Below are 24,885 nucleotides of genomic sequence, written 5' to 3' on the forward strand. Positions count from 1 at the left end.
CAGCTTCATCATGACTAGCCTGTTTCTCCTGATGCTATCATGACTGGACTGTTTTAAGTTTACATTATACATTGTTTAGCCTTGTCTATTGATTACGTACTAATCCTCCTTTTTTTTTTTATGCATGACCATCGCATACGAGTCCGGGGACTCGTCTTCTTCCGCGTCCGGTGTTGGGCTAAAGCCCAACGTAATCTCTCTCGAGTCAGCCCCATCAGCCCCATCCGCAGCAATATACTAAATTTGCTGGGCTGAAGCCCAACAGCAAACAGTCGCAGCAGTTCCATAAAATGGGCTGAGCCCATTTAATTTCATTTGCTCTTTATTTTGTGCGTTTAAGTTGTGTTGTGCAACTAATACTTTACTTGGTTGTTTTCTTAGCTAGAATGAACCTTAGTGGAATTAGGGGGGTTAGTTTTAGTAATGGGTAGTTAATTTAAGGAAAACCAACAGTTAATTCCTTAAGACGTTTTTAAACTTATTTTCTTTTTCAAATCATCCACTAGAGGTCAACATTTTTTAAGTTCGATCTAAGCCATACGGTTTAGCTAATTCTGTTTTTTAGGTAATCCATCTTTTTTTAAAAACCTAATCGGAAAAGAATCTATCTCCATATCCGAATACAAAATCAGTTTTCAAATGCACCAATCACTTTGGAATCCTTTTTTGAATTTTGAGTCCTGATGGGAACTATATTAAAACTCCACACTATTTTCAAATATGTTCAAAATACAATGTTATTTTTTTTTTCTACTTCAAATGGTAAAATCAGCTAGTACTTTAGAAGTTAACGCTCAATACTTTACAAGACCTTTTTAATTAATTAACATAAGTCCGGTCGGTTAACCATTGTTAATGGGTCTTAAAGGATGTCTAACACCTTCCCTTTAGACTAGTTGAACCCTTACCTAGAATCTTAAGTTTCACAGACTTTTAAAACGGAGCTAACTTTAAAAATAACTTTAATGAACTTTAGGTGTCCTAATTCACCATAAATAATTAGGTGACGACTCCTTGACTTTAATTAACCCCAGAATTACCGGGATGTTGTAAATTATTTTGACTCCGGTTAAAATAGGGTATAACACTAATTATAGTGAAATTGAAAAAAAAAATGGATAGATTTACTAGAGTGTACAAGTAGACGAAAAATTCTAAAAGGGAATGGAAGGAGTATATTTTCCAATTAATCCTTATTATTTCAAGAAGATATATAGTCATTATCAGTCATTTAAGTAAAGTATAAGGCTAATGTTGACTAAATACCCTTTATGATTAATGCTATCATTTTTAATGAGTGTATTAAAACTTTAACCGATATATAAAAAGGATCTTAGGGAGTACATCATATCTAAGTCAAACATAAGAAGTTCATTCTTAAAGAAAAGGTCAGTACACTAATTAAAGTGATCTAAATTCTAAAGCATACGTAAGTCATTAAAGTTGTCATTCCATTTAAGGAGTTTCAAATTATTTCTTTTCTCCATTTTCCCTTGAGCTAGCTCCCCTTAAACTCTTTGGATCCATTACAATAAATACATAATTTTTAATCTTTATTCAAAATGTTACAGGAGTAGATATTTCCTAGTAAAATCAGCGTAACAATTATTGATTTTTTTAAAATATCTTTAGTCACGTGTCTAAAATTTCAAACTTTTTAAGAATTATTGATCGAATGTGGATTGCGACACCCTGGCGGTCACAATTATTTTCCTTGTTTGCCTTTGGCGTTTTTGCACAAGACAATTTGGGGGTCGTTTGGTAAGAAGGATAGAATGGGATGGAATTATTAGTCTCATGGGATCGAATTATCCTATGTTTGGTTGGTGGGATAACTCCTTTGTTATCCCACTCAATCCCATCCATATGGGATAATAGGTGGGATAAGTAATCCCATAGAGAAGGTGGGATAAGTTATCCCATCTTATCCCATCTAAATGGGATAACTTATCCCTCCTACCAAATGACCCCTTAAATAGACCCTGTATTCGATGTTTATACCAAGTTAACAGATGCATGTTATATATTTGCACATGAATTTAATTTTATGACTTAATCATGATTAATTAACATGCATTCTCACTTTATTCATTGTTTACCTGTAGTCAATTTATATGATTTGGTGTTAACACCCAATATGAATAATTATATATCCAATTTGGTCGTCTTGTCTTCATCATTTTTTTGTTTGTGTGCTTGCTTCATCATGTCGCTCTCTATATATTGTTCTTTGTTCTCGTTAACTTTCTTCACGCCTTGGCTAACATAAAATATATACTTATATTTTTCAAAGAAATCTTGAAGGAAATGGCCAATATTACTAGACGTCTTGGATCAAGGATTATAGCAGCTACCAACCAGGTTCTATATATAGATGAGGCCTTTCATTCATTTGTTATGAGAAAATGGGATCTTAATGTACATTGAAGTCTTGTACTTTGTTTTAATTGCCTAATTCTGACAGCTAAGGAAACTATTTTTTATGTACTCTCTCGTTCACTTTTACTTGTCCACTATTTCAAAAATAGATTTTCATTTTTATGTGTTCACTTTCGCATATTAAGAAATTTCTTTTACTTTTCTTGTTTTACTTTTAACATTAATTACTCATTCCAAATCATTTTTCAAAATCATTAAGACTATACACCAATTAATAGGGTATCATGGTAAATGATGCACTTCATTTATAACTCCCTCCGGTCCAAAATAATTGAGGTTTAGACTTTGACACATGGATTAAAGAATTCAGCTATTCCCAAAATTTAAGAAGTGTATTGACTAAAATATCCTTAATTAAGAGGGACTTTAAAACTATATCAACCATTAAATTTGTTCATTGCATTAGAGATGTGTCAAAGGTAAATTTGTAAAAAGAATGAAATACCTTCTTGATAGACTTAAAACATCAATTATTTTGGACCAACTTTTAGACGCTAAATTCTCAATTATTTTGGATCGGAGGATATATTTCTTAAAGAGTGTGCAAAGTTCATAGTGGACAAGTAAAATGAACGGAAGGAGTACGTAACAACATCCTTAAAGATTTTTAATTAGAGAGTTTTAAGTTTATACCCCTTAGTCAGTACATAAATTTGTCACAATGAAATATAACTTTTTCTAACAATCCCGATAAGGTAATTTGAAAAATAGAATAATAACCAGCTATACTAGTTAATTCACATTAATAGCGTAAAATTCTTTTACATTTGAATCCTTTATTGTGTTGTCGTTCCTATAATTTACATTTGAGTATTACAGGTTGGTTCTTATGTAAAGCATATGCCTGCTGTTAGATGGATTAGCACTAAGGCATCTTTGACGAATGATGACAATAGAGGGTAAATTTTTTATTTTCTTACTACTTGTATGGTTTTTAGTATATTGCCTGAATGTATTTACTAAAATCTCAAAACAAGTTAATTTAAAAATTGTGATGTTCACATTTGCAGATTTAAGGGGCATGATATGTTGGCACCCTTCACTGCTGGGTGGCAGATTACTGAGTTGGAACCTTTAGTTATACACAAATCCGAGGTTAAATTTATGTCTTTTCTTAATTTGGCTATCTACTTGAGAAGCTTCTTAATTCTGTGTTTAACGTTAATTTAACTTGTGCAATTTTGTCATAGGGTTCCTATGTGTATGACATTAATGGGAAGAAATACCTTGATGCTCTTGCTGGTTTGTGGTGCAATCCCCTAGGTAATTTTGAACTATGTGATTAAGGGTGTTAAATCGGGGTTGATTGAATTTGGGCGAGTCAAAATGAGTTGGCTGAGATGGACTGGTCAAGTGGGCTAAACAATGAGAATAGCCAACTCCTATTAAGTTTTGATTTCTTTATTGATTTTCATATAATTTATTCAGTTACCTAATAAAACTTTTTTTTATTATAGCTATATATAAAATATTAAATAAAAATATTTTTTTTAAAATATATTTTATTAAGGTTTCTCGTATGTTAGTCCAAATTAGCCAAACTTTTAGATGGAAGAACAGGACAAGTTAAAATAGGATGAGTTAATAAATGAGCAGATCATTAACCCACTCAAATTTAAGCCGATTAACTGGATCATATTTTAATGGGCTAATTTTGAAACCTTCGCATATAATTTAAATGTATTTAACCATTGGATGTCTTGTTACAACATATTGTAGGTGGAAATGAGCCTCGTCTTGTTGCAGCTGCAAATAAACAACTCAATACGTTGCCGTTTTACCATTCATTTTGGAATCGAACCACAAAACCTTCTTTGGTATGGCACTCTTATTTCATAGTTGTCCAAATTTGGCTATTGATAAAGTTTTAATTAATTAGATCACTGGCTGATTAATTTTATTTTTGAAACATACAGGATCTTGCAAAGGAACTCCTAGATTTGTTTACTGCAAATAAAATGGAGAAAGTTTTTTTCACAAATAGCGGATCAGAAGCTAATGACACCCAGGTTTTATTTATTGCTTTTAGAACATTTAATTACTTAGATTCTGTAGCTGCTGCTTAGATTTGCTTTACAAAAACTTGTTAAACCATATAAATAAATAAAAGTATTAAAGAATACACGGTAGCGTAAATAATTTTTACATCATCACTGTATTTTAACATGTTGTTTTAGATTATCCGTGTTATTTTTTAGGCTATTAAGTTCACTTATTAATTATGAACGGTTATCTCTAGTTATCTTTAAGTCATGATTTAATATTGTAATTTTTTTTTTCATCACCGAGAAATTTTTTAATGCAGTTTGAAAATGGTAAGACGATGCCTCGCCCCCCCCCCCCCCCCCCCAACGGACCCAGTACTTTCATTAAGGAGATTCAAAATATAAAAAAGTAAACATACAAAGAAGTCAAAGAGATTTAACATTTACAATATATACAAAAGAAATAATTTTGACCTCAAGTGTAATTTTTCGATGAAGGGGTTCATTGACCCTAGCTCCGCCCATACCCTCTACGCTTCTCCACTTAAATATCAGGATTTTATGTTCGGCAGGATTCAAACTCATGACGTGCGCCTAACTCAGACATCAGAATTTTAATTATTTCTTTTAGTTTCTTTCTTTTTCTTTTTAGAAGATAAAGGATACTGAGGATATTTTATGGAAAGATTTTTCAGGATATTAAGTAATTTTTCAGGGTGTGTTTGGTATGATGGAAAATGTTTTCCTAGAAAAAGATTTTTTGGAAAACAAGTGATTATCCGACTTATTTTCTTGTGTTTGGTTGGATGTGGAAAATATTTTCTAGTGTTTGGTTTGACGAAAATACCAATCCAACCCCACAACTCACTACCCCCAACCTCGTAACCCCCCCCCCCCCCCCAACAATTCCAACCTTCCCCACTACCCCCACCCCGCATTTTGAAGGAGATGCTACTTTCACAAAGTGGCTATTTTTATAAGATAACCAAATATGTGCATACCTTTGCAAGTGGCCTTTTTCTGAGACAACAAAAAAAATGACTACTTTGCACTTTGAAAGAGAACCCAAGAAAGTGACTATGTGCGTAAACTTGCCATTTTTAAAAAGTAACACAAAGATGGCTATTTTGTAAATTGGTCATTTTTTGAAAAGTAACATAAAAATGGTTATTTTTGCAAAAATATATTTCTTGCAAAACGACTGAAAATGTACATTTTCAATTTTTTTTTTTTTTTTCATTTTTAAAAAAATGGTCACTTTACAAAAGTAACCATTTTGTGTCACTTTTAAAAATGGTTACTTTAAAAAAGTGGCCACTATCTTAGAAAGGGAACATTGCAAAAATGGTTATTTTAATACTTTCACAAAAAAGATATTTTAAAAAATGGATACTTTTGCAAAGTATTTAGTTTTTAAATTAACTACTTTCGCAAAATGACTATTTATGAAAATTGGCTACTTTTAAAAAGTAACTATTTTTAAAAAGTATCTAGTTTCACAAAGTGACTACTTTTACAAAGTGACTATTTTCTTAAGTGACTACTTTTGGAAAATGACTAGTTTTGAAAAGTAACTACATCTCGTAAGTAATATTTTTTAAAAGCGGCTACTTTTGTGAAGTGATTACTTTTGTAAAGTTGATATTTTTGAAAGTTATTACTTTCACAAAATGCCTAGTTTTGCAAAGTTGAGAGACAGGGAGTGGTGGTAGGGAGGTGAGAGTAAGGGTTGGGGGTAGGTGGTTATAGGGGCGGGGAGGGAGGTAGTGGGGGTGGGTTGGTGATAGTCGGGGTGGGTTAAGTGGTAGGGTGGGGTGGGGGATAGTTTGGGTGGTTTACAGGGGTGGTGTATGGGGTGAGAAGTGGGGGTTCGGGGGTGGCAGGGTGTCGGAAGGTCGAGGGAATAGGTGTTGGGTGGATAAGGAGGAGACAATAAATTTGCAATGTTACTTGTGGAACTTATTTTTCCTACTTCCATTAAGAAAGTCATTTTCCTTATTTTCAAGGAACTTTCCAAGACATTTTAACCAACCAAACATGAGAAAATTAAAAAATATTTTCCAGAAAATGTTTTCCTCCGTACCAAACACACTCTTACTCTTACATGTCAATTTGTAGGTGAAGCTTGCATGGTATTACAACAATGCCCTTGGGAGGCCAAAGAAAAAGAAATTTATTGCTCGAACAGCATCGTAATATTCTGATTCCTTAATCCCTGCTAAGTATTTATTTTTCCTTTTTTTTATTGGTTCTTTAAAAAAAATAAAAAAAAATCTTACATGTTTTTCACCTTCATACAGATACCACGGGACTACAATAATTTCCGCCAGTCTTTCTGGGTAATATTATTATCCATTCAGGATAATTTCTTTTTTTTTTTTGGCCAGACAATAAGATTTCATTTAAACAATTGACTGTACATCTGGATAATTAATTATTTCCTCCGATTCATTTTATGTGACATTATCTTATTATTAGCTCGTTTTAAAAAAGAAGAAGATATTTCTCTGCTTAGAAGCAATTTAAAGTTTAAATTCCTATTTTGCCCTCAATTGCGTGATTTTATATTCGCTCTCATGACATATTTAAGATCGTAAATTTTGTATTCTTTTATTAAATTGTGTCACATAAATTAAAACGGAACAACCGTTTGTTTCAGGTATTCTTTATGCTAATATGTTCTTATTTTTGCAGTGCCCCTGCTCTACATCAGGAATTTGATCTGCCAGCTCCATTTGTTCGTCACGCTGACTGCCCTCATTATTGGCGTTATCACCTTCCAGGTTCTTATTTATCCTTTAAATTATATTTTGTCCCACTTTAACTGTCATTTTAGTTAAAAAAAAAAAAAATTGTCCAAAAAATAGTTGTCGCTTTAGGGTTTTAAGACAAAGATTAATACTTTCTCCGTCCCATATTAGTTGTCAAGGTTACTATAAAATACTCGTCCCCAAAATAGTTGTCGTTTTGCAAAATCAAGATAAAATTAATTATTTTCATCTCATTTTGCCCTTATTATCATGTGTTCTTGAAAATAAGATAAGATTGCAAGTTATTGGAGCAAGATAAAGGTAATAGGTAGTAGAAATACACTTTTAATTTATAATTTCTCAAGGGCTGCGTAAAAGGAAAAGGGAAAATTTCACTTATAAACAGTTTATGGGTCAAAATTACATAATCATAACCCATATTTTAAATTACAAACCTACAGCCCAACATTTCATGGCCCAACTTGAATATTCACCTTTACACAACAATGTACAACTTTATATACTTACTGTAGACAATGTATACACCTTGTATAAAAGTGTAAAATAATGTATAAGACTAGTATATAATATTATACAACAATATATAATTTTATACATCTATTGTAGACAATGTATAGACCTTGTATAAAAGTGTATAATAATGTATAAGACTAGTAAAAAACTGAAGAGGAAAAAAATGGCTATGGCGGCTAATTAAAAAAGATGGGCTAACACGGGTAAATATTTTGCCATAATTGGCATACAATGTAAAATTCCCAAAGGAAAATGTGACAACTAATATGAGACGGAGGAAGTAATTATTTCCAACTATACCCTTATATTAAAGAACTACTTCTTCTTAATAGTGCTCAATTTTTTTTTCTTTCAAAAAGTCTAATAAATAGGGGTAATTTGATAACTATACTTTGTTTTTATTATTTTTCTTAATAGAGTGAAAAAAGCTAAAACAATCGTTAATATGAGATGGGGAAGTATTTGTTAGTATAAGAAATTTTAACATTATCATATCACCTTTAAATATTGTAATTAATAATTATGTTTTAGGTGAGACGGAAGAGGAGTTTTCGACAAGGTTGGCGAATAATTTGGAAAATCTTATACTCAAAGAGGGGCCTGAAACAGTAAGTAATTCTATATATCTAGTTTTTATCACTATATATATATATATTATATATATATATAGATGGTGAATTAACTTATGCCTGATTAATTTATTTTAGATAGCTGCTTTCATTGCGGAACCAGTCATTGGGGCAGCAGGTGTCATACCTCCCCCAGCAACCTATTTTGAAAAGGTCAGTGTTCCTTATAAAGGAGGATTCAGAATTTACCCATTATTAATTTTAATATTTCGATCCAAATATATCGATAGATAGTATAGACTGATACAGATTGGAAGTAATACATAAATATTAATTTTTGGGAGTAAAAGCAAAGTCTCAGGTTCCGTTTCGACATGATTTCAAATCACAATGATATAAAATGAGGTTGATTTGAAGTTGAAATTTTGTTTGGACATACAATTTGAATTTCTTAAGTTGTAATTTTCTCATAAACATGAAAACCTCATCATTTTTAAAAACTATCAAAACTTCCCTAACTTTTATACAATCTTACCAAATGAGCAAATCATAGTTCATAAACAAGGTATCGGAATATCCTAAAGGCTCTACACTAATAAATTACATATCTCCATATTCCTTTTATAAATAAATATTGCTCGCGATTACATGCTATTACAAACTTTCACATACATAAAATTTTACAAAGATCCACTTTCAAAAAATCACCAATAGTATTAACTAGTTATTCTTTAATATAATCATTCCATATGGTACGGCCAATCTCTTCATGTCGATCATGTTGGACATGAGTCTGTTTTTACAAAATAAAAAATGATGAATCTTTTTTTACAAAATATAAATTTATGAGTCCAGTTTTACATTTTAATTAATTTGAAATCATGATATGGGATCCCAAATCCTACTTCTTTGAGAACTTGGGATTTCAAATCATGATACGAAGTTGAAGTTGAAATTTTGTGTAAATTTTATAAACAATTTGAAATCAAAATATAAAATTATGATTCCAAATCGAATGGCAAAACTTTCGAAAAGAAATTCACTTATATACATGTCAAATTGTGTCAATAAACCTACATTGATTGTACAAATTAATGCATTATACCACTGGCCAAAAGTAATTTAGTTAGTAATCTCAGTTCCAATTTTCATCATTCATCTTTCTCCTTGTAAAGATGTTCTTTAATGTATTATTCTTAAGTAACTTTAAGGGCATGCCAGTTTGGTGAACAAGAAACGGTGTTTATCAATAAAAATTTTAACCAACACGTCGACTACTTATATTAGTTTCAATATTTCAATTCAAATACGTGACAATTGGACTTGCTTATAAGATCCCTTTTTAGCACTTAATAATATTTTTCAATACTTAATTAATCCTTATTGGCTGAGGAATCTGTATAAACAAGGATGGTACGTAGATGAAAGTTGGTATACCATGCCAGCAGCCTAAGGTGTATTGTGACCATCATGTCTGTATACATGCCAAGATAATAATCTTTACAAGATTTTACTGGTATTACACACCTTTCATTTTTTTTTTCATTCATATTTTTGTTCAGTTAGGATTCATTTTTTACCTAGGTTTGTGATTATAAACATTAACTCTCCCTACTCGTTTTTAGATCCAAGCAGTAGTCAAGAAGTATGACATTCTGTTCATTGCGGATGAGGTCATATGTGGATTTGGAAGGCTTGGGACAATGTTTGGCTGTGATAAGTACAACATCAAACCTGATCTTGTCTCTTTAGCAAAGGTACATTTTAACTATTTATGTTCAAGCTATGCAAATTACAACTTATTCTAGATTAAAAAGGTCTAAATTTGCTTTAATATTATTCAAAATTGTTCAATTTTGTATGGTCGTTCTTAGCATTGCTACCATTGCCCTGGTCGTTAACAAAGCTCCAAAGTAAAATAGGTGGACTCCATATGTCCAAATTCTTTGTGAAAAAAGGTTCATATTTACCCCTTCGTATCTGGTTATGGTCTAAACTTACCCTGATTGGAGTCCCGTTAGGAGTTACGAGCAAAAACGAGAATGTTTCCTAGCGGTGGGGTAATATTAGACTGAAAATTTAAAGGATACAAAGTTGCTCAATTTAGAACAAATTTGACTCAATTTCTTTCTAAATATGTCTCTTTGTAATTGTTCTTTCAGGCTCTTTCTTCAGCATATATGCCAATTGGTGCTGTCCTTGTAAGCCCTGAAATTTCTGATGTTATTTATTCACAAAGCAATAAACTTGGTGAGCATAATATCAGTTCAATATATCTTAGGATATCAAATCCTATATTCTTTAATTTTGTTAACAAAATCGTTCATCTTTTTATTTCAATTAGGTTCTTTTTTTCATGGATTTACTTATTCTGGGCACCCTGTCTCATGCGCGGTTGCCTTAGAAACACTGAAGATCTACAAGTATGCAACCTTTTATTTTGTGGCCCTCAACCTCTCTACTTCCTTCTAGATATGGACTAAAAAGTATAATTTTGTTTTTTAAAAACTTAAAGTTTTTCAACATCTAATTTTTATAACAATCACTTTTTGTTGTGTTGGTAAGATGATGGACCCCCTCTGCACTAAAAAATATTTTAACATAACAAAATTACTCCCTCCATTTCAATTTATATAGTGTAATTTGACTGGAGATAGAGTTTAAGCCAAAAAAAAAAAAAAAAAGAGAATTTTTAATATTTATGATTTTAAATATGTCATAACATTCTTTTTGTTATACGATTTTTGAAACTAATTATGATTGTGTTAAACAAGTCATTACATTTGTATGACTATAAAAACTTGTCATTAAAGGTAAAATGAGAACTTTAGGTTAATCCTAAGAAAACAGGGCCATATAGAAGTGGACCGAGGGAGTATGTCAAAATAACTTGTTTTTCCAATTTGGTGTGGTACTACGTGACTACCGCAATTTCTCAGAATTGATCAAACTTTTTCGATTCATAATATTTTACACGGAAATTTATTGTATGTATTTTGTAGGATTCTTTCATGAAATCGCAACTGAAAAGATTTCAAATTGTTTTTCAGGGAAAGAAATATTATTGAGAAAGTAAACAGAATATCACCAAAGTTCCAAGAAGGTTTGAAAGCATTTTCTGACAGTCCCATAATCGGGGAGGTATAGTAATTATCATGATAGAAGCAGCTAATTAAAACGTCTTAACTACCTGTTAATTTTTTATTTTATTCACTCTTAATTATTTTTTGTTCCTTTTTTAGATAAGGGGAACTGGTTTGATACATTGTACAGAGTTTACAGATAACAAATCTCCTAATGATCCATTCCCACCTGAATGGGGTATGTTTTTGCTCTTTCGACTTATCTAATAATTTCTTCTTTCTAATTTTATGTGATGTAATCTGATTCGATATGGTGTTTAAGAATAAAATATTTTTTTCAAAAAAAATTTATAATTTAAAAACGTCATAGTATTTATGTGATTATAAAATTTTAAAATTTGTGATATTAACATGTTGTACTTTTCTGTGGCTATAAAAGATTCTCAGTAAAGATGTGTTTGATATGAAGGAAATGTTTTTCTAGAGAATACTTTTTAAAATAGTAAGTGGTTTTCTTACTTATTTTCTAGTGTTTGGCTAGTAAATAGAAAATATTATTTCAAGAATATTTTTATATAATCTAGGCAAACACTGTTCGAGTAAGGGTGGATGGGGATGAGGTGGGGAGGAGACAATTAGCGTGAAATAGCTCTTATGAAACTTGTTTTTTCCTACGCTTACCATGAAATTATTTTTCTCATCTTTTAGGAATGTGTTTTCCTAGAAAAAATAGTTTTCAAAGTATATTAATCAATTAAATATGGAAATATTGAAAAATTACAAAAAAAAAAAAACACACTTTAAGGATAAAATTATAAGTAATTTAAAGTTAAAATATTTTCAAATATAAAAATGAATTGCTCTCTTGTAAACGAACCGACAAAAGAATAATGTCACATGAACCGGTACAAAAGAGTATTAACTATTAAGTTAAACTCTAATATCTGTTTGAAAAATTCATAATTCTTAATTTGCTCAGGTATTGGTGCATATTTCAAAGCACAGTGTGAGATGAATGGGATGTTGGTGAGTGCTTATGGTGATAACGTAATGATGTCTCCTCCATATATTTTGAGCCTCGAAGAAAATAATGAGGTATGTTCCTGCGAAATGGTTAGGCACAAAGTCACTTTACATTAATTTGTTAGAAATATTTTAAGAACTTGGTATCACAGTTAATTATATTCTCTACAGGAAATAAGATTTTTCGGGATCAGCTACAAAAAGTAAGGGCTTTTGTACTGACTTATAAGCTTGAAACTCACGTAGTCAGGTCGCTCAGATTTTTCAAAATTTTTTACCCATCAATATCAATATGACATAATTTGGGTGTGGGTCTAAATTTACAACAACAACATACCCAATATAATTTCACAAGTCGGGTCTGGAGAAGATAATATGTATGCAGACCTTACCTCTATTTTTGTGGGGTAGAGATCCTGTTTCCGAAAGACCCTCGGCTCGAAAGGAAAGAATTTTTTTTTTTAAAAAAAAATTGGTCAACCTAATTTAGGTGCTTTAATTGTACACCTATGTGTATGTTGATTGGGTATTTGGTACGATTTACGTTTTGTCATATACACATTTGCGTGAAGTACTAAAACACTTTGCTATTATACGACTAAGTATTTACAAAAAAAATTAATTATACTAGTCTTGATTTAATAACTTCAATTAATTGTTGAGATATATGTAAGTAATATGTTGTAATATACATTTATTGATTGTATATCTTAACACACGTACCCGTACTCTTATCTATATCCCCAGATCCTAAAATCTAAGTGCTAATGAATCAAACGTTTAAATAATGAACCATGTTGAGCAATATAGCTTAATTAAAACTGGTTTTGTATTTCGTGTGACATGAAAACAACACCATATTTCCATGATTGATTATTTTCCTCCGATTCTAAACTGTTTAATATGAAAGTGAAAAATTACGATTGAAGTTATTCTCGTTTTTGCAGTTGATAAGCAAATATGGGAAAGCACTGAAGGAAACTGAAAAGAAAGTGGAAGAACTCAAGTCCCAGAAGACTCTCTAAGGGTTTTGCATTTTTTCAATCAATACCCTCATGTAATGACTTTTAAATTTCAGCTGTTAATTTTATGCATCTTTATTCAGCAAAAAATAAAAGCTGACGGCAGAAAGGAAAGAGACAAGAAATTCATTTCTCGTGGGACCTTTTATTTGTTTTCAAATATCAAAGTCTACTAATAATAAATTGAAACTCTTTCGTTGTGGCATGGCCATCATTTTTCAATTTCATGAAGCAAATAACTAGCTTATGAGCTAAATTTACTTTTATGTCATTTAATTTAATTCCCACTTCAAAAGGTTTGTTGTTTCAAGCTATATACGTAGATCGGGTGGGATGATCAATTTTTGGACTGTTGATTTCAAATTTTAAGAACAATTCATGGAATTTCAACTGATAAATGTTCAAACTCACATAGTTATTTTTAGAATTTTTACATATTTTAGCTAAAAGTATTTTTGCATAAATATTTTTTTCGTGTTAAAAGAGCTAAATGTTAGTTGTAATAGCTTTTAATGAAAAGTGGTTGGCAATTTTTTCGTTATATACCCTTGTTTTTTCTTCTTCTTTTCATTCGGTCATGTTGCTTGATTCTTTAGTTTGGAGATTTTCTATTTATAGGCTCTTTTGCAAAGTAATTATTCTAATTACACATGGGTCATTTGCACTTTTGAGTATTTTGTGCTGATCTTTAATAACTACCCTTTAAAATCGAACTTATGCCTATAGGGGCATAAGTTATGCATCATAATATTCACAAGTTATGATAGCGCTCTGAGAGAACTTATGCCCCTATAGTTATAAGTTTGATTTTGAAGGGCAAAAAAGACCAATATATTTGAAGGGCAAACCGTACAATTACTTCATTACACATGGGTGTGCTAGGTCAAATTAAACGAGTTGGGTAGATGAGTTATAGCCTGTTTGGCCAAGCTTATTTTCCCCCCAAAAGTACTTATTTTTTCAATAAGTGCTTATTTTATAAAAAGTGAGGTGTTTGGCCAAGCTTTTGAGAGAAAATAAGTGCTTTTGGGGAGTAGCAGAAGCAGTTTTTCAGAAGCTAAAAAAAATAGCTTTTGCCCAAAAGCACTTTTTTGAAAAGTACTTTTGAGAAAAATACACATAAAAACATTTTTTAAAAGCTTGGCCAAACACTAATTGCTGCTCAAAAATACTTTTTAAATTAATTGGTCAAACACAAACTGCTCTTAGCCAAAAATACTTTTTTGAAAAGTATTTTTCAAAAAAATACTTTTTAAAATAAGCTATTTTTAGAAGCTTGGCAAAACAAACTATTAGTCTGGGCTGTGACCAAACTAAACGAGACGAGTGCATAGGCGATTTTAGGATTCTTATAGAAGGGGGTCAATCACACAAATGGCCTGTTCTGGAGTGGTCTTTAATTTTTAGGAAAGTCACACAAATACAAGATTTTAAAAAGGATTTTTCAAAAGTTACAACAACTTTAAAAAAAAAAATTATATTAATACAATTTATTCTAATCTTTTTAACTTTTCATTATGTTATATACCATCTTTCATATCCCTAAAATATCTCTCCTAATTAAATACACAATAAAATGTAATTCTCTCACCTAAAAACTTACCTTATCAATCACAAGGTGCTCTAATTTTCAATTTCATGTCCTCTCCTGTCCATATTCATTTCCTCAAGCTCCTAGAAATACAATTTTTCAAGCTTTACTTTTATATACATAGTAAGAATTAGTATTTTTAAGTTTTATATTATATATAGTATATAATATAATAGTACCATGTATATGGTATATTCAAATTGGTAAGTGTAATTGAAAAGATGATAATAAAATATTTGTGGGTACAGTAGTAGGAAATACTATATTTAAGCTTGTATATTATATACAGTATATAACATAATAATACCTCATATAATAATACCTTCTATATAATATAATATATATTTAGTACGCAGTATTAGAATATACCTTATAGAAGATGGAGTGTATGAGCAATTTCTACCGTCTATTAATGGAGTTTTTCTAGGGTTTGATGATAGTGTTTCCTTATTGATAGGTAGTTGTTGGGACATATTACTTAAATTTAGGAAAAAAAATATAACCTATCAAATTTAATTACCTTATTTATAGGAAAATTACCATATCTAAAGATTTTTCTCCTTTACTCATTTATAGTGTATATATGGTAGATTGTGTAAATTAGAAAATAGCTGTAGATTACATAATTTAATATTTTTTTGCTAGTAATTGTGTAAGTTCCCCTTAATTTTTTTCCTTTAAATTTGTGGTCTTTAATTTTTGGCCCTTCACCACTTTTCTGCAGCATAAGTTTAGATTTCGCTCGACATAATTTACATTATATCGCACAAGTAAAACCAGATACGACAAAACATTCAAACTCCACAAAACATGACTTATGCAGTGCGAAGATAGCCAAATGAAGCATGTCTGCATATTTTCATTAAATGAGTAGCAGGAGAAAAAAATTTAAAGACCACAAATATCAGGGACAAAAATTAAAGACTAGTGCTTTTGAAGGGCAATCTGTGAAAAACTTCTAAAGGCATAGTTTAAGTTCAAAACTTTTTACAAGTGAAGTTAACTTCAACAAAGTTACGCACGCTTATATTTGAAGTTATAGTTATCTGAAGTTGGCATATACAATTGAACTTAGGGTGTATATGATTGAACTTGGGACACATATGACTGAACTTCCGTCCATATATAGCTGAACTTTAAGCATATATAACTATTTAAATAGTATGGTCAAAATCGACTAGCGAATGAAATTAACACAAATTAACCTTTTGATGAATTTGTTTCCAACTCAATTCGTCCAAGTCTATTCGAGTCAGGTGAATTACATTTATATGGATTAAATTTGACTCTTTTAGAAATACTAATGATGGAGAAACAGGAAATGAATTTACACTACAATATGCAAACCAATGAATACAAGTTATTGTCCTTTGTACACGTATAGATCACTTAATTAAGATTAAGCAATATATATTCTTACATTAACTTGTGCTTGTTAAGGTTAAATTGTTTTTTTTTTATTATATATATAATTTTAAATATTCTTAGCAAATTTTTTGATTTCGCCGCTTGTAAGGATGGGACTTGGGAGCGCACTCTCGAATAACAAGGGGAGTTTGGGCCACTACAAGTCCTTATCTTACTTTTATCTACACTTACAAATATCTTATCTTATGTCAGCCAAAAAACAAAGAAAAAGAGAAACATGAAACCAGAATATCTAATCTAAGCTCAAAGTTGGAACAAAAGAAAAAGAAACACACACACACACACACACAACACATAAGAATAATGGATGCCATTCAGCAAGTAGGATTTCCAGTACTGGGTATTATAGCAGCAGCTGCTGTTACATTTTATGCAGTCAGCTTTAATGAAATTAGAGAGGTATTCTACATTTCTTCCAATTTCTTTTTACTCATTCAACTCTTATAAGCAGTGGCAGAAATAGAATTTTTTACCAACAGTGGTGCATGTATATTGTGTTTCTCGGATTTTTCAAAAATGTTAACAGGTGTGTGTTGAATCTTCTAAAGGTAGTGCATTTATAGAGAATTCACTAATTTTTGAAGGATCCATCACAGGACAGGAGCTAGTATTCCGACTACACGTTTGTCAGAACCCAGTAGCTAGCTTTGGTGCAGATTTTGTTAAAAAAATGCACTTAATATGTATAAATAATTTATCAAGAATCTCATAATTTTCTTTTTCTAAAATCTAGAACCTTTAAACTCAATATTCTAGCTCCGCTTCTGATCCGACACCGGCGTGATAGTATTTTTGAAGAGTCCGAGCAACATAACTTGTAATGTAATTTTCTGATGAAGAGAGTTCGGATCCTCTAGCTCTGCCCCTGCTTATAAGTTACTGAATATTTGTGTTTTATTAATTGCAACCATTTTTTGGGAAATTGTAGAAATCTTTAAGAGATTATGAGGATGGAGAAGAATCTGAAAGTGGTGGATTCAAGTATGTTAGCTCTAGAGAGAGAAGAGCTAGAAGAAAAGCTGATAAACAGAAACCCAAATCTTGATTTCTATGTACTCATATTCAGTCCAACCAATATTGCTGTAAGATCAATATGAATATCTTGTCTTTGGTTTGGTACCTTTTTCATAGTCATTGGAATAGTGTATTTGGATTTGAACTTTATGGGTTCGACATTTTATTAAATCCACCGATTATTTGAGTTGGTGAGTTTGAAATTTAATATTTATATATATTTAGTAGATTTTTTAATATATATGCAAAACCCATATCAAAGCTACTGAAGGGCGGGTCAAAACATGTCAAATGAATAAAATGGTTATGATCCGTTTAAAGTTTGCTTGGATAAAAATAAGTCGGGTCATGATCGGTCAAATAGCAGGTCACAACTCAACATATCCTAACTGCCATCCTTCTTTTATTTTTATTTTTTTGAAAATAAATGTTAAACTTTAATATATTTTTATTCAATTATTAGCTTACGTCTTCCAAGTTTACATCATTCCCAATCTCCGAATTCAATTTTGTATGTCCAGGTTGTAGTTGCATTTTGACCCATTGAGTTATACTATTTGACCCATTTTGATTGAATTGTTGATGCGCCATTTTGAGTTCAATCCATTAGGCTGCTCAACGAAAGAATGTCCAAACGCCTTTTTCCATTACTTGATTTCACAAAGATTAGACGGTATCATAAGGTAAAAACAATTGATGTAGATTGACAGCCAGCGTAAAACTAATCTACAACAACAAAAATACTCTAACTAATCCCAACTAATCTCATATATAAGCCTAGTTAACTGATTGATTTACATATACTTCATCTAAGAGTGGCTAACTTTTTATTTCATTTGGACTTCCATTTTTTCTCTCTTTTTTTCAAGCTTTTTGCCATGAGCTTTTACTTCTTCTGGGACTTGAGTTCTTCCACTCTCTTTTCAGTATCCTTCAGTGCTTTCCCATATTTGCTTATCAACTGCCAATAAAAAATAAAAAAAAAGATTCGTTTTAATCGTTTTCATGGAGAATATATAGTTGAAAAATGGCTACTAATAGATGATAGAAACATGATGTGTTTATGTCACACAATATATAACAAACCCGTTCTAAGCCTATTGAGCAAGAATCCGAGGAAGCTAACGTTCAGATTATACAAATGTGACTAACAGATGCAAAGCAACAGGAACATACCTCGTCAATTTCTTCCAGACTAAGAATGTAGGGAGGAGACATCATTATGCTATCACCAGCAACACGTACCAACATCCCGTGCTTCTCACACTGTGCTCCAAAATATGCACCTATACCTGAGCAAAGAACGAACAATTTGTCTAATTGAGATTAAAGTTTAATGTATACCCTGTTTGACCAAGCATCTGGAAAGCTAAAATTGTTTATTGTAGAGAGTTGAGGTTTGGCTAAGCTTTTAGGAAAAAAAAGTGGTTTTGAATAGTAGCAGAAACTATTTCAGAAGTTGAAAAAAGTAGATTTCCTCAGAAACACTTTTGGAACCTTGGGCAAGCACATGCTTTAATATTAGCAAAAGTGCTTTTCAAACTGAATTACCCAAACTACTAATATTCAAAAGTACTTTTTCGCAAAGCACTTCTGACAAAAAATATATTTCCAAATAAGCCGATTTTGGAAGCTTGACCAAACATGCTAGTAACCTTTGACAAGAGAAAGAGCGAAAATATACCCCATTCAGGAGGGAAAGGATCATTAGGAGACTTGTTATCAGTAAACTCTGTACCGTGTAGCAAACCAGTTCCCCTTATCTGAAAACAGAACAACAAAGTAAGAGTGAATAACATAAACGATAGGTAATTAAGACGTTTTAGCTGGCTTTGACGCTGATAATTACTGTACCTCCCCGATTATGGGACTGTTGGAAAATGCTTTCAGACCTTCTTGGAACTTTGGCGATATTCTGTTTACTTGCTCAATAATATTCCTTTCCCTGAAAATAACTCGAGTCTTTTCAGTGCTTAAGCAATTAGCAAGTACAACACCCCTAGTAGTGAAACCACTATTTTCTATGTCGCTTGGACTCTTGAAAATGTTGTCGTGCACCCATGTCGAATCCTCAAAAATGCACTATTTTTTTAGGATTCGGCACGCACCACTAGACATATTTTTGAAGAATCCGATCAACATAGTATCTTGACATAATTCTTTCAGTCCATATCTAGAAAGGTTGAGAGTTAGATAAAAAAAAAAAAAAGTTGCATACTTGTAGATCTTCAGTGTTTCCAAGGCAACAGCACACGAGACAGGGTGCCCCGAATAAGTAAATCCATGGGAAAATATACCTAGTTACCCCAAAAAAGTCAAAAGAAGGGAGAGCGAAAGTTATGAACAATTTGATTACCAACAAGGAGAGAAATAATATCAAACAGAAAATATGCTCACCAAGTTTGTTGCTTTGAGAATATATGACATCATTAACTTCAGGGCTTACAAGGACAGCACCAATTGGCATATATCCAGAAGAAAGAGCCTAAAAGCATAGTTAGGAGAAAATTGAGAATGTAGATATGGAGTATAATTTGCATAGATTGTACAGAGTTAAATCTATCTACCTTTGCTAAAGAGACAAGATCAGGTTTAATGTTGTATTTTTCACATCCGAACATTGTCCCGAGCCTTCCAAATCCACATATGACCTCATCCGCAATGACAAGAATGTCGTACTTCTTGAGTATAGCTTGGATCTAAAAAAGAGTAGGATGAAAATTATTATTTCAGGTATTTATAAGCATAATCCTAGAAAGAGAAATGTAAAACAATTAACTGTCAGAATTACAACTAGGAAACTAGAAATAAGTTCTTGTAGAACCCCACAAATTCCTATATTGCTGCTAAAATCTGAGATGCTTGACATGTAGACATAGTGTTTACGAGTTACATTCTAGGCCGGTCATAAGACTATGCACTTCAATATCAAATATAAAAAGGAAAAGGTGTCGGGGACGGGCTGTTGGCTCATTCTTAAGCATCGCGTAAGAAAGCGCATCCGTTGTTCAATGTATTTAGCTTGCTTGTCAACGCAAAAAGAATATCAATTCATAGTAGTATTCTCTCCTCACTCGAAAATTAAAGAGTGCAAGGAAAACTGACCTTATCGAAATAGTTCACCGGAGGAGGTATGACACCTCCCGCTCCCATCACTGGTTCAGCAATGAAAGCAGCTATCTAGTTGATGAACAAGTAAACTAGTCAGGCATAACTTCACCATCTATACATGATGCAATTAAAGAAAACAGGATAAGTGAAAAAAGTTGATAGAAGTTACTGTTTCAGGTCCCTCTTTGAGTATGAGATTTTCCAAATTATTTGCCAACCTTGTTGAGAACTCCTCTTCCGTCTCACCTGACATACACATTATTGTTAAAAGTTCATGTTCTGCGCGTCGACTGATATAATAAGATCACAATACAATAAGAAGTAGAGATAAGTAAAAAAACCTGGCAGGTGAAAGCGCCAATAATGAGGGCAGTCAGTGTGCAGAACAAACGGAGCTGGCAGATCAAATTTCTGATGAAGTGCAGGAAGACTGCAAAAAAATATATTAGCATAACGAATAATTGAAACGGAAAATAATTGATTGCCCGGAACTGATAAGCATATTACCCAGAGAGACTTGCGGAAATCAGAGTTGAACCGTGGTATCTGTTTGAAGACGACAAGCATGAATATTATATTAGTCAAAGGAAAAGCAATACAACACGTGTGAACACACACAAAAATAAAGAGGGGATGAGAATCAGATTACGCTTTTGTTCGAGCAATGAATTTCTTTTTTTCTGGCCTCCCGAGTGCATTGTTGTAATACCACACCAGTTTCACCTACAGATCACAGTGTAAGTGTCAAAAGTTACTTAATATCCTAAAAATCATTCCTCAAAATGTGCTTGAGTTAGTTAACCAATGCAAACACCAAAAACATTGTAGCATTCTGTCAAAATCTCCAACAGAACATGAACTTTGTTTCTATTATTTAGCAAGTTAATTGTGTAACAACCTGTGTATCATTGGCTTCTGAACCGCTGTTTGTGAAAAAAGCTTTCGCCATTTTATTTGCAGTAAACAGATCTAGGAGTTGCTTTGCAAGATCCTGTATGTTTGAAAATAAAATCAGTCTGAGATCTAAGTAAAACTTATAGCGAAACCTGGACAGCGAGGAGATTTCTTTTGTCTTTCGTGATAAGGCAACTACTGAGAATTTTACGTACCAAAGAAGGTTTTGTAGTACGATTCCAAAATGAATGGTAAAAGGGCAACTCGTTGAGTTGTTTAGTTGCAGCAGCAACAAGACGAGGCTCATTTCCCCCTACAATAATGTGTAACAAGTCAGCTATATGTCAAATATTTGGAGGACCCCCTACAATAATGTGTAACAAGTCAGCTATATGTCAAATATTTGGAGGACAAAGTGGTAACTAAAAATAGTGCAATAAACATTAAAAGCTATGTTGCTCGGACTTTTCCAAAATGATGCTACACCCGTGTCGGATCCTAAAAAATGAACTATTTTTGGAGGATCCGACACGCACCTTTCTGCATTTTTGAAGAGTCCGAGCAACATAGATTGTAAGTACCTAAGGTTGTGCACCACAAGCCAGCTAGAGCATCGAGGTACTTCTTCCCATTAATGTCATAGACATAAGAACCCTACGACAAAATTACACAAATATATTAAACATGGAAGTAACTTCTGAAGTATATTGCAAAAAGAAAGACATGAATTCAACCTCAGACTTTTGTATAACTAAAGGTTCCAAATCAGTAGTATGCCACCCGGCTGTAAAAGGTGCCAACATATCATGCCCCTTATATCTGCAAATGTGAAGACATTTGATTACTCAAATTTGTGAACTTGATTGACAGACAGTATACTGAAAACTATAGAAGACTACACATGTATTAATGTGTACAGAAATGCAAAGTTATTGGCACTTGATACCAATATAGCACGATAGGTGAAGATTTAGAGGTTGAGTAGTAAGAAAGGAAAACAAAATTCACCCTCTATAGTCAGTTGCTGAAAGATCATTCTTCAAAGATGGCTCGGTGCTATTCCATCTGACCTGTGTTGGGTCACAAGAGATTTGTTTCTGCAAATTGCTAACAGCAGGGATATGCTTGACATGGGAACAGACCTGTAAAAACTTGATAAATTAGGAACCACAACAAAATGGAAGCTGGAGAATAAGATATGTTACGATAAAAGCTACACAGATGCTGCCAGAATCTTGCAACTAAAACTAAGTATAAGACAACAAATTGGTTGAAAAAAATGAGCATAAATCACTAAAACAGATAATGGTGCTTCAACATAAAACAATATTTGGACTATAATTCCTCTGCTGGAACTTGTCAACAATTTTCACAATTGAGTATTTTACATACAAAACAGATACATTGTTCAAGAACCATGATGAGCGCCCTAAAACAGTTTGTTTTAGGCAATCAATGTCAGACCGTTCTGTAAATTAACCAAGATAATTTGATCTTCGAGTCAAAACAAACGTAAAATTTCCTGATTCACAGTTGATTAGGCCACATTGTCCGAAGTAAACTACATGACAATAATCTGGATTAAGCACAATTATTTTTCTAGTTTGTAGTCAAGAACCTTTCTTTGATATTAGACCAATGAAATAGGCAAAGGAATTTGAACTTTAGGCCAAGGGGAACCATGTTTAGCCCGAAGTGTGATGCTCCCAAATACACTAGGAAGTACCCCAATTCAAAGTGACTTATGCTGCTCAAACTCTTCAAAAATGTCACGGGGTGTCTGTCGGATCCTCCAAAGTAGAGCATATTTTGAGGATCCAGTACAGGTACAACAACATTTTTGGAGACTCCGAGATACACAAAAAATGACTATCACCATTTACAACAACGATGATGCCTCAATCCTGAGCAAGTTGGGTCGGCTATATGAGTCCTCAATAACCATATCGCTCCATTTAAGCATGTCTTAATCCAAAATGACTATTAACCCTCTACACTGGAAAAAATTAAACTAAGCTTCAAGAATACTTAAAGACAGGGACGGAGCTACAAGCTTGTTTACGGGTTCAACAGAACCGAGTAGCTTTGGCCTAGAATCCAGTAAGTTGTCTTTTCTAGAATCCAGAACTCATAACCTCAAAATCCTAGCTTTGCCTTTGCTCGGGAGGATCATTTTAACTTGTGAAGAAGGTTAAAATAACCAAAAGGAGGTAAAATCTTTCCAAGTCCAAGGGACAAAAAAGGAGCAAACTTTACAATGAAACACATTCAAGAACACTAAGGTGCACACTAACACATATTAGAAGTTTGAAAGTACAAGAACCAACCACAAACCAAGAAGAAGCAAAATGATCATTCAAGAACCCAAAAAAAAAAAAAAATTACTTTCCCTTCATAAATTTAAACAAATGGAGCTTTATTGCAGAAAAAATTATGATAAACAAAAAATCCCATTTCCCATAACAAATTTTAAAAAAAAAAATAAAAAAAAATCAAGATCCCCATTTCCAAAATAAAAATAAAAAAATAAAATGAAAAAATCATAACACAAACCTGGTTGGTGGCTGCTATAATCCCAGATCCAATCAAATTAGTAAACTTGGCCATTTCTTCAAAATTCCTTTAGGAATTATAACTTTTTATATACACCAAAAAACCTCCCTTTGCCTCTGTTCTCTCTTTCTTAAAGCTATAATATTTTAATTATGTTTAAAAGAGCATGCAGAAAGTTTAAGAGAACAAAGAAACAAGAAATTAGAAAGAAAGAGAATTGACAAGTGACAACCGATGACTAAGCTGTTTTGTCCTAAAATGTATAATAAAGACATAATATAAGGATAAAATTTGTAGTGTCATAATCCTCATTCATCGGATATTCAAACAGTATTTTAATTTTTTTTAAGGTTGTAATATTTTAGGATGAAAAAAAGATCACAAAGCTTAAGGTACATTGTATTTGGACACTAGTGCAGTAAATTTTCGTGCTTATATTAATTTTGTTTAAAGCTGCATGGAAATAAAGTTTTTACCCATGAATCTTCTTCAAAATCTTAACACAGAGCTACTTCTGGTACATTGAATCTGGACAACATTTTGTGGGCACACAACATAAAGTACAATTCATTTGGTTAAATTGCATGGATCAAATTTTTCACCAAATAAGTAAATTTACCAACTCATATTAACCATGCACTAACTGTGTAAAAAATATCTCCATGATATGATTACTTATAATATATAAATTCTTTGGTTAAGCATTAATTAGCGACAAAGTAAAAATGGTAACTAACTTCTATTACTGGTTAAAATTATAGTGGAAAGAGTCTTTTGGGGAAAGATGTCGTAAATGGATTTGATTGTGAAGATCAACAAATTTCATTTATTGCTGAATAGAAAATAATAAGAGAGATCCTAGAAAATATTCATTTTGATTACTCTCTCA

At 32.1% G+C, this 24,885-nt stretch overlaps 3 protein-coding genes across 5 annotated transcripts; 2 read left to right on the forward strand and 1 right to left on the reverse strand.

Moving 5' to 3' along the window:
• Nucleotides 1–2,209: 2,209 nt before the first annotated feature.
• On the forward strand, nt 2,210–13,610 carry LOC132636715 (gamma aminobutyrate transaminase 3, chloroplastic-like). 2 transcript variants are annotated; one of them, XM_060353715.1, is made up of 18 exons: nt 2,210–2,361; nt 3,259–3,338; nt 3,450–3,534; nt 3,630–3,702; nt 4,159–4,256; nt 4,356–4,448; nt 6,543–6,616; nt 6,725–6,763; nt 7,119–7,207; nt 8,240–8,316; nt 8,416–8,490; nt 9,903–10,034; nt 10,440–10,527; nt 10,622–10,700; nt 11,328–11,418; nt 11,520–11,598; nt 12,340–12,455; nt 13,331–13,610. In XM_060353715.1, the coding sequence occupies exons 1-18, from the start codon at nt 2,308–2,310 to the stop codon at nt 13,406–13,408; spliced, it is 1,500 nt and encodes a 499-aa protein (XP_060209698.1). In that variant the 5' UTR covers nt 2,210–2,307; the 3' UTR covers nt 13,409–13,610. The 2 variants fall into 2 exon arrangements, with proteins under 2 accessions (XP_060209698.1, XP_060209699.1); XM_060353716.1 differs by lacking the exon at nt 8,416–8,490.
• Nucleotides 13,611–16,584: 2,974 nt separating this feature from the next.
• LOC132636717 (uncharacterized) lies at nt 16,585–17,625 on the forward strand. Its single transcript, XM_060353720.1, has 2 exons — nt 16,585–16,823; nt 17,353–17,625. Exons 1-2 carry the CDS (start codon nt 16,728–16,730, stop codon nt 17,467–17,469), a joined length of 213 nt encoding a protein of 70 aa, XP_060209703.1. The 5' UTR covers nt 16,585–16,727; the 3' UTR covers nt 17,470–17,625.
• A 437-nt stretch (nt 17,626–18,062) lies between these two features.
• Nucleotides 18,063–24,258, reverse strand: LOC132636716 (gamma aminobutyrate transaminase 3, chloroplastic). 2 transcript variants are annotated; one of them, XM_060353717.1, is made up of 18 exons: nt 23,997–24,258; nt 22,452–22,585; nt 22,178–22,262; nt 21,980–22,097; nt 21,659–21,756; nt 21,448–21,540; nt 21,199–21,272; nt 21,057–21,095; nt 20,891–20,979; nt 20,719–20,795; nt 20,544–20,618; nt 20,006–20,137; nt 19,836–19,923; nt 19,657–19,735; nt 19,293–19,383; nt 19,123–19,201; nt 18,615–18,730; nt 18,063–18,399 (listed from the first exon to the last, which is right to left on the reverse strand). In XM_060353717.1, exons 1-18 carry the CDS (start codon nt 24,048–24,050, stop codon nt 18,325–18,327), a joined length of 1,596 nt encoding a protein of 531 aa, XP_060209700.1. In that variant the 5' UTR covers nt 24,051–24,258; the 3' UTR covers nt 18,063–18,324. The 2 variants fall into 2 exon arrangements, with proteins under 2 accessions (XP_060209700.1, XP_060209701.1); XM_060353718.1 differs by having other exon boundaries at nt 22,025–22,097; nt 23,997–24,257.
• Between the last annotated feature and the right edge of the window lie 627 nt (nt 24,259–24,885).

The sequence above is a fragment of the Lycium barbarum genome, chromosome 4 (assembly GCF_019175385.1).
Source record: "Lycium barbarum isolate Lr01 chromosome 4, ASM1917538v2, whole genome shotgun sequence".
In the NCBI taxonomy this organism is placed as follows: Eukaryota; Viridiplantae; Streptophyta; class Magnoliopsida; order Solanales; family Solanaceae; genus Lycium; species Lycium barbarum.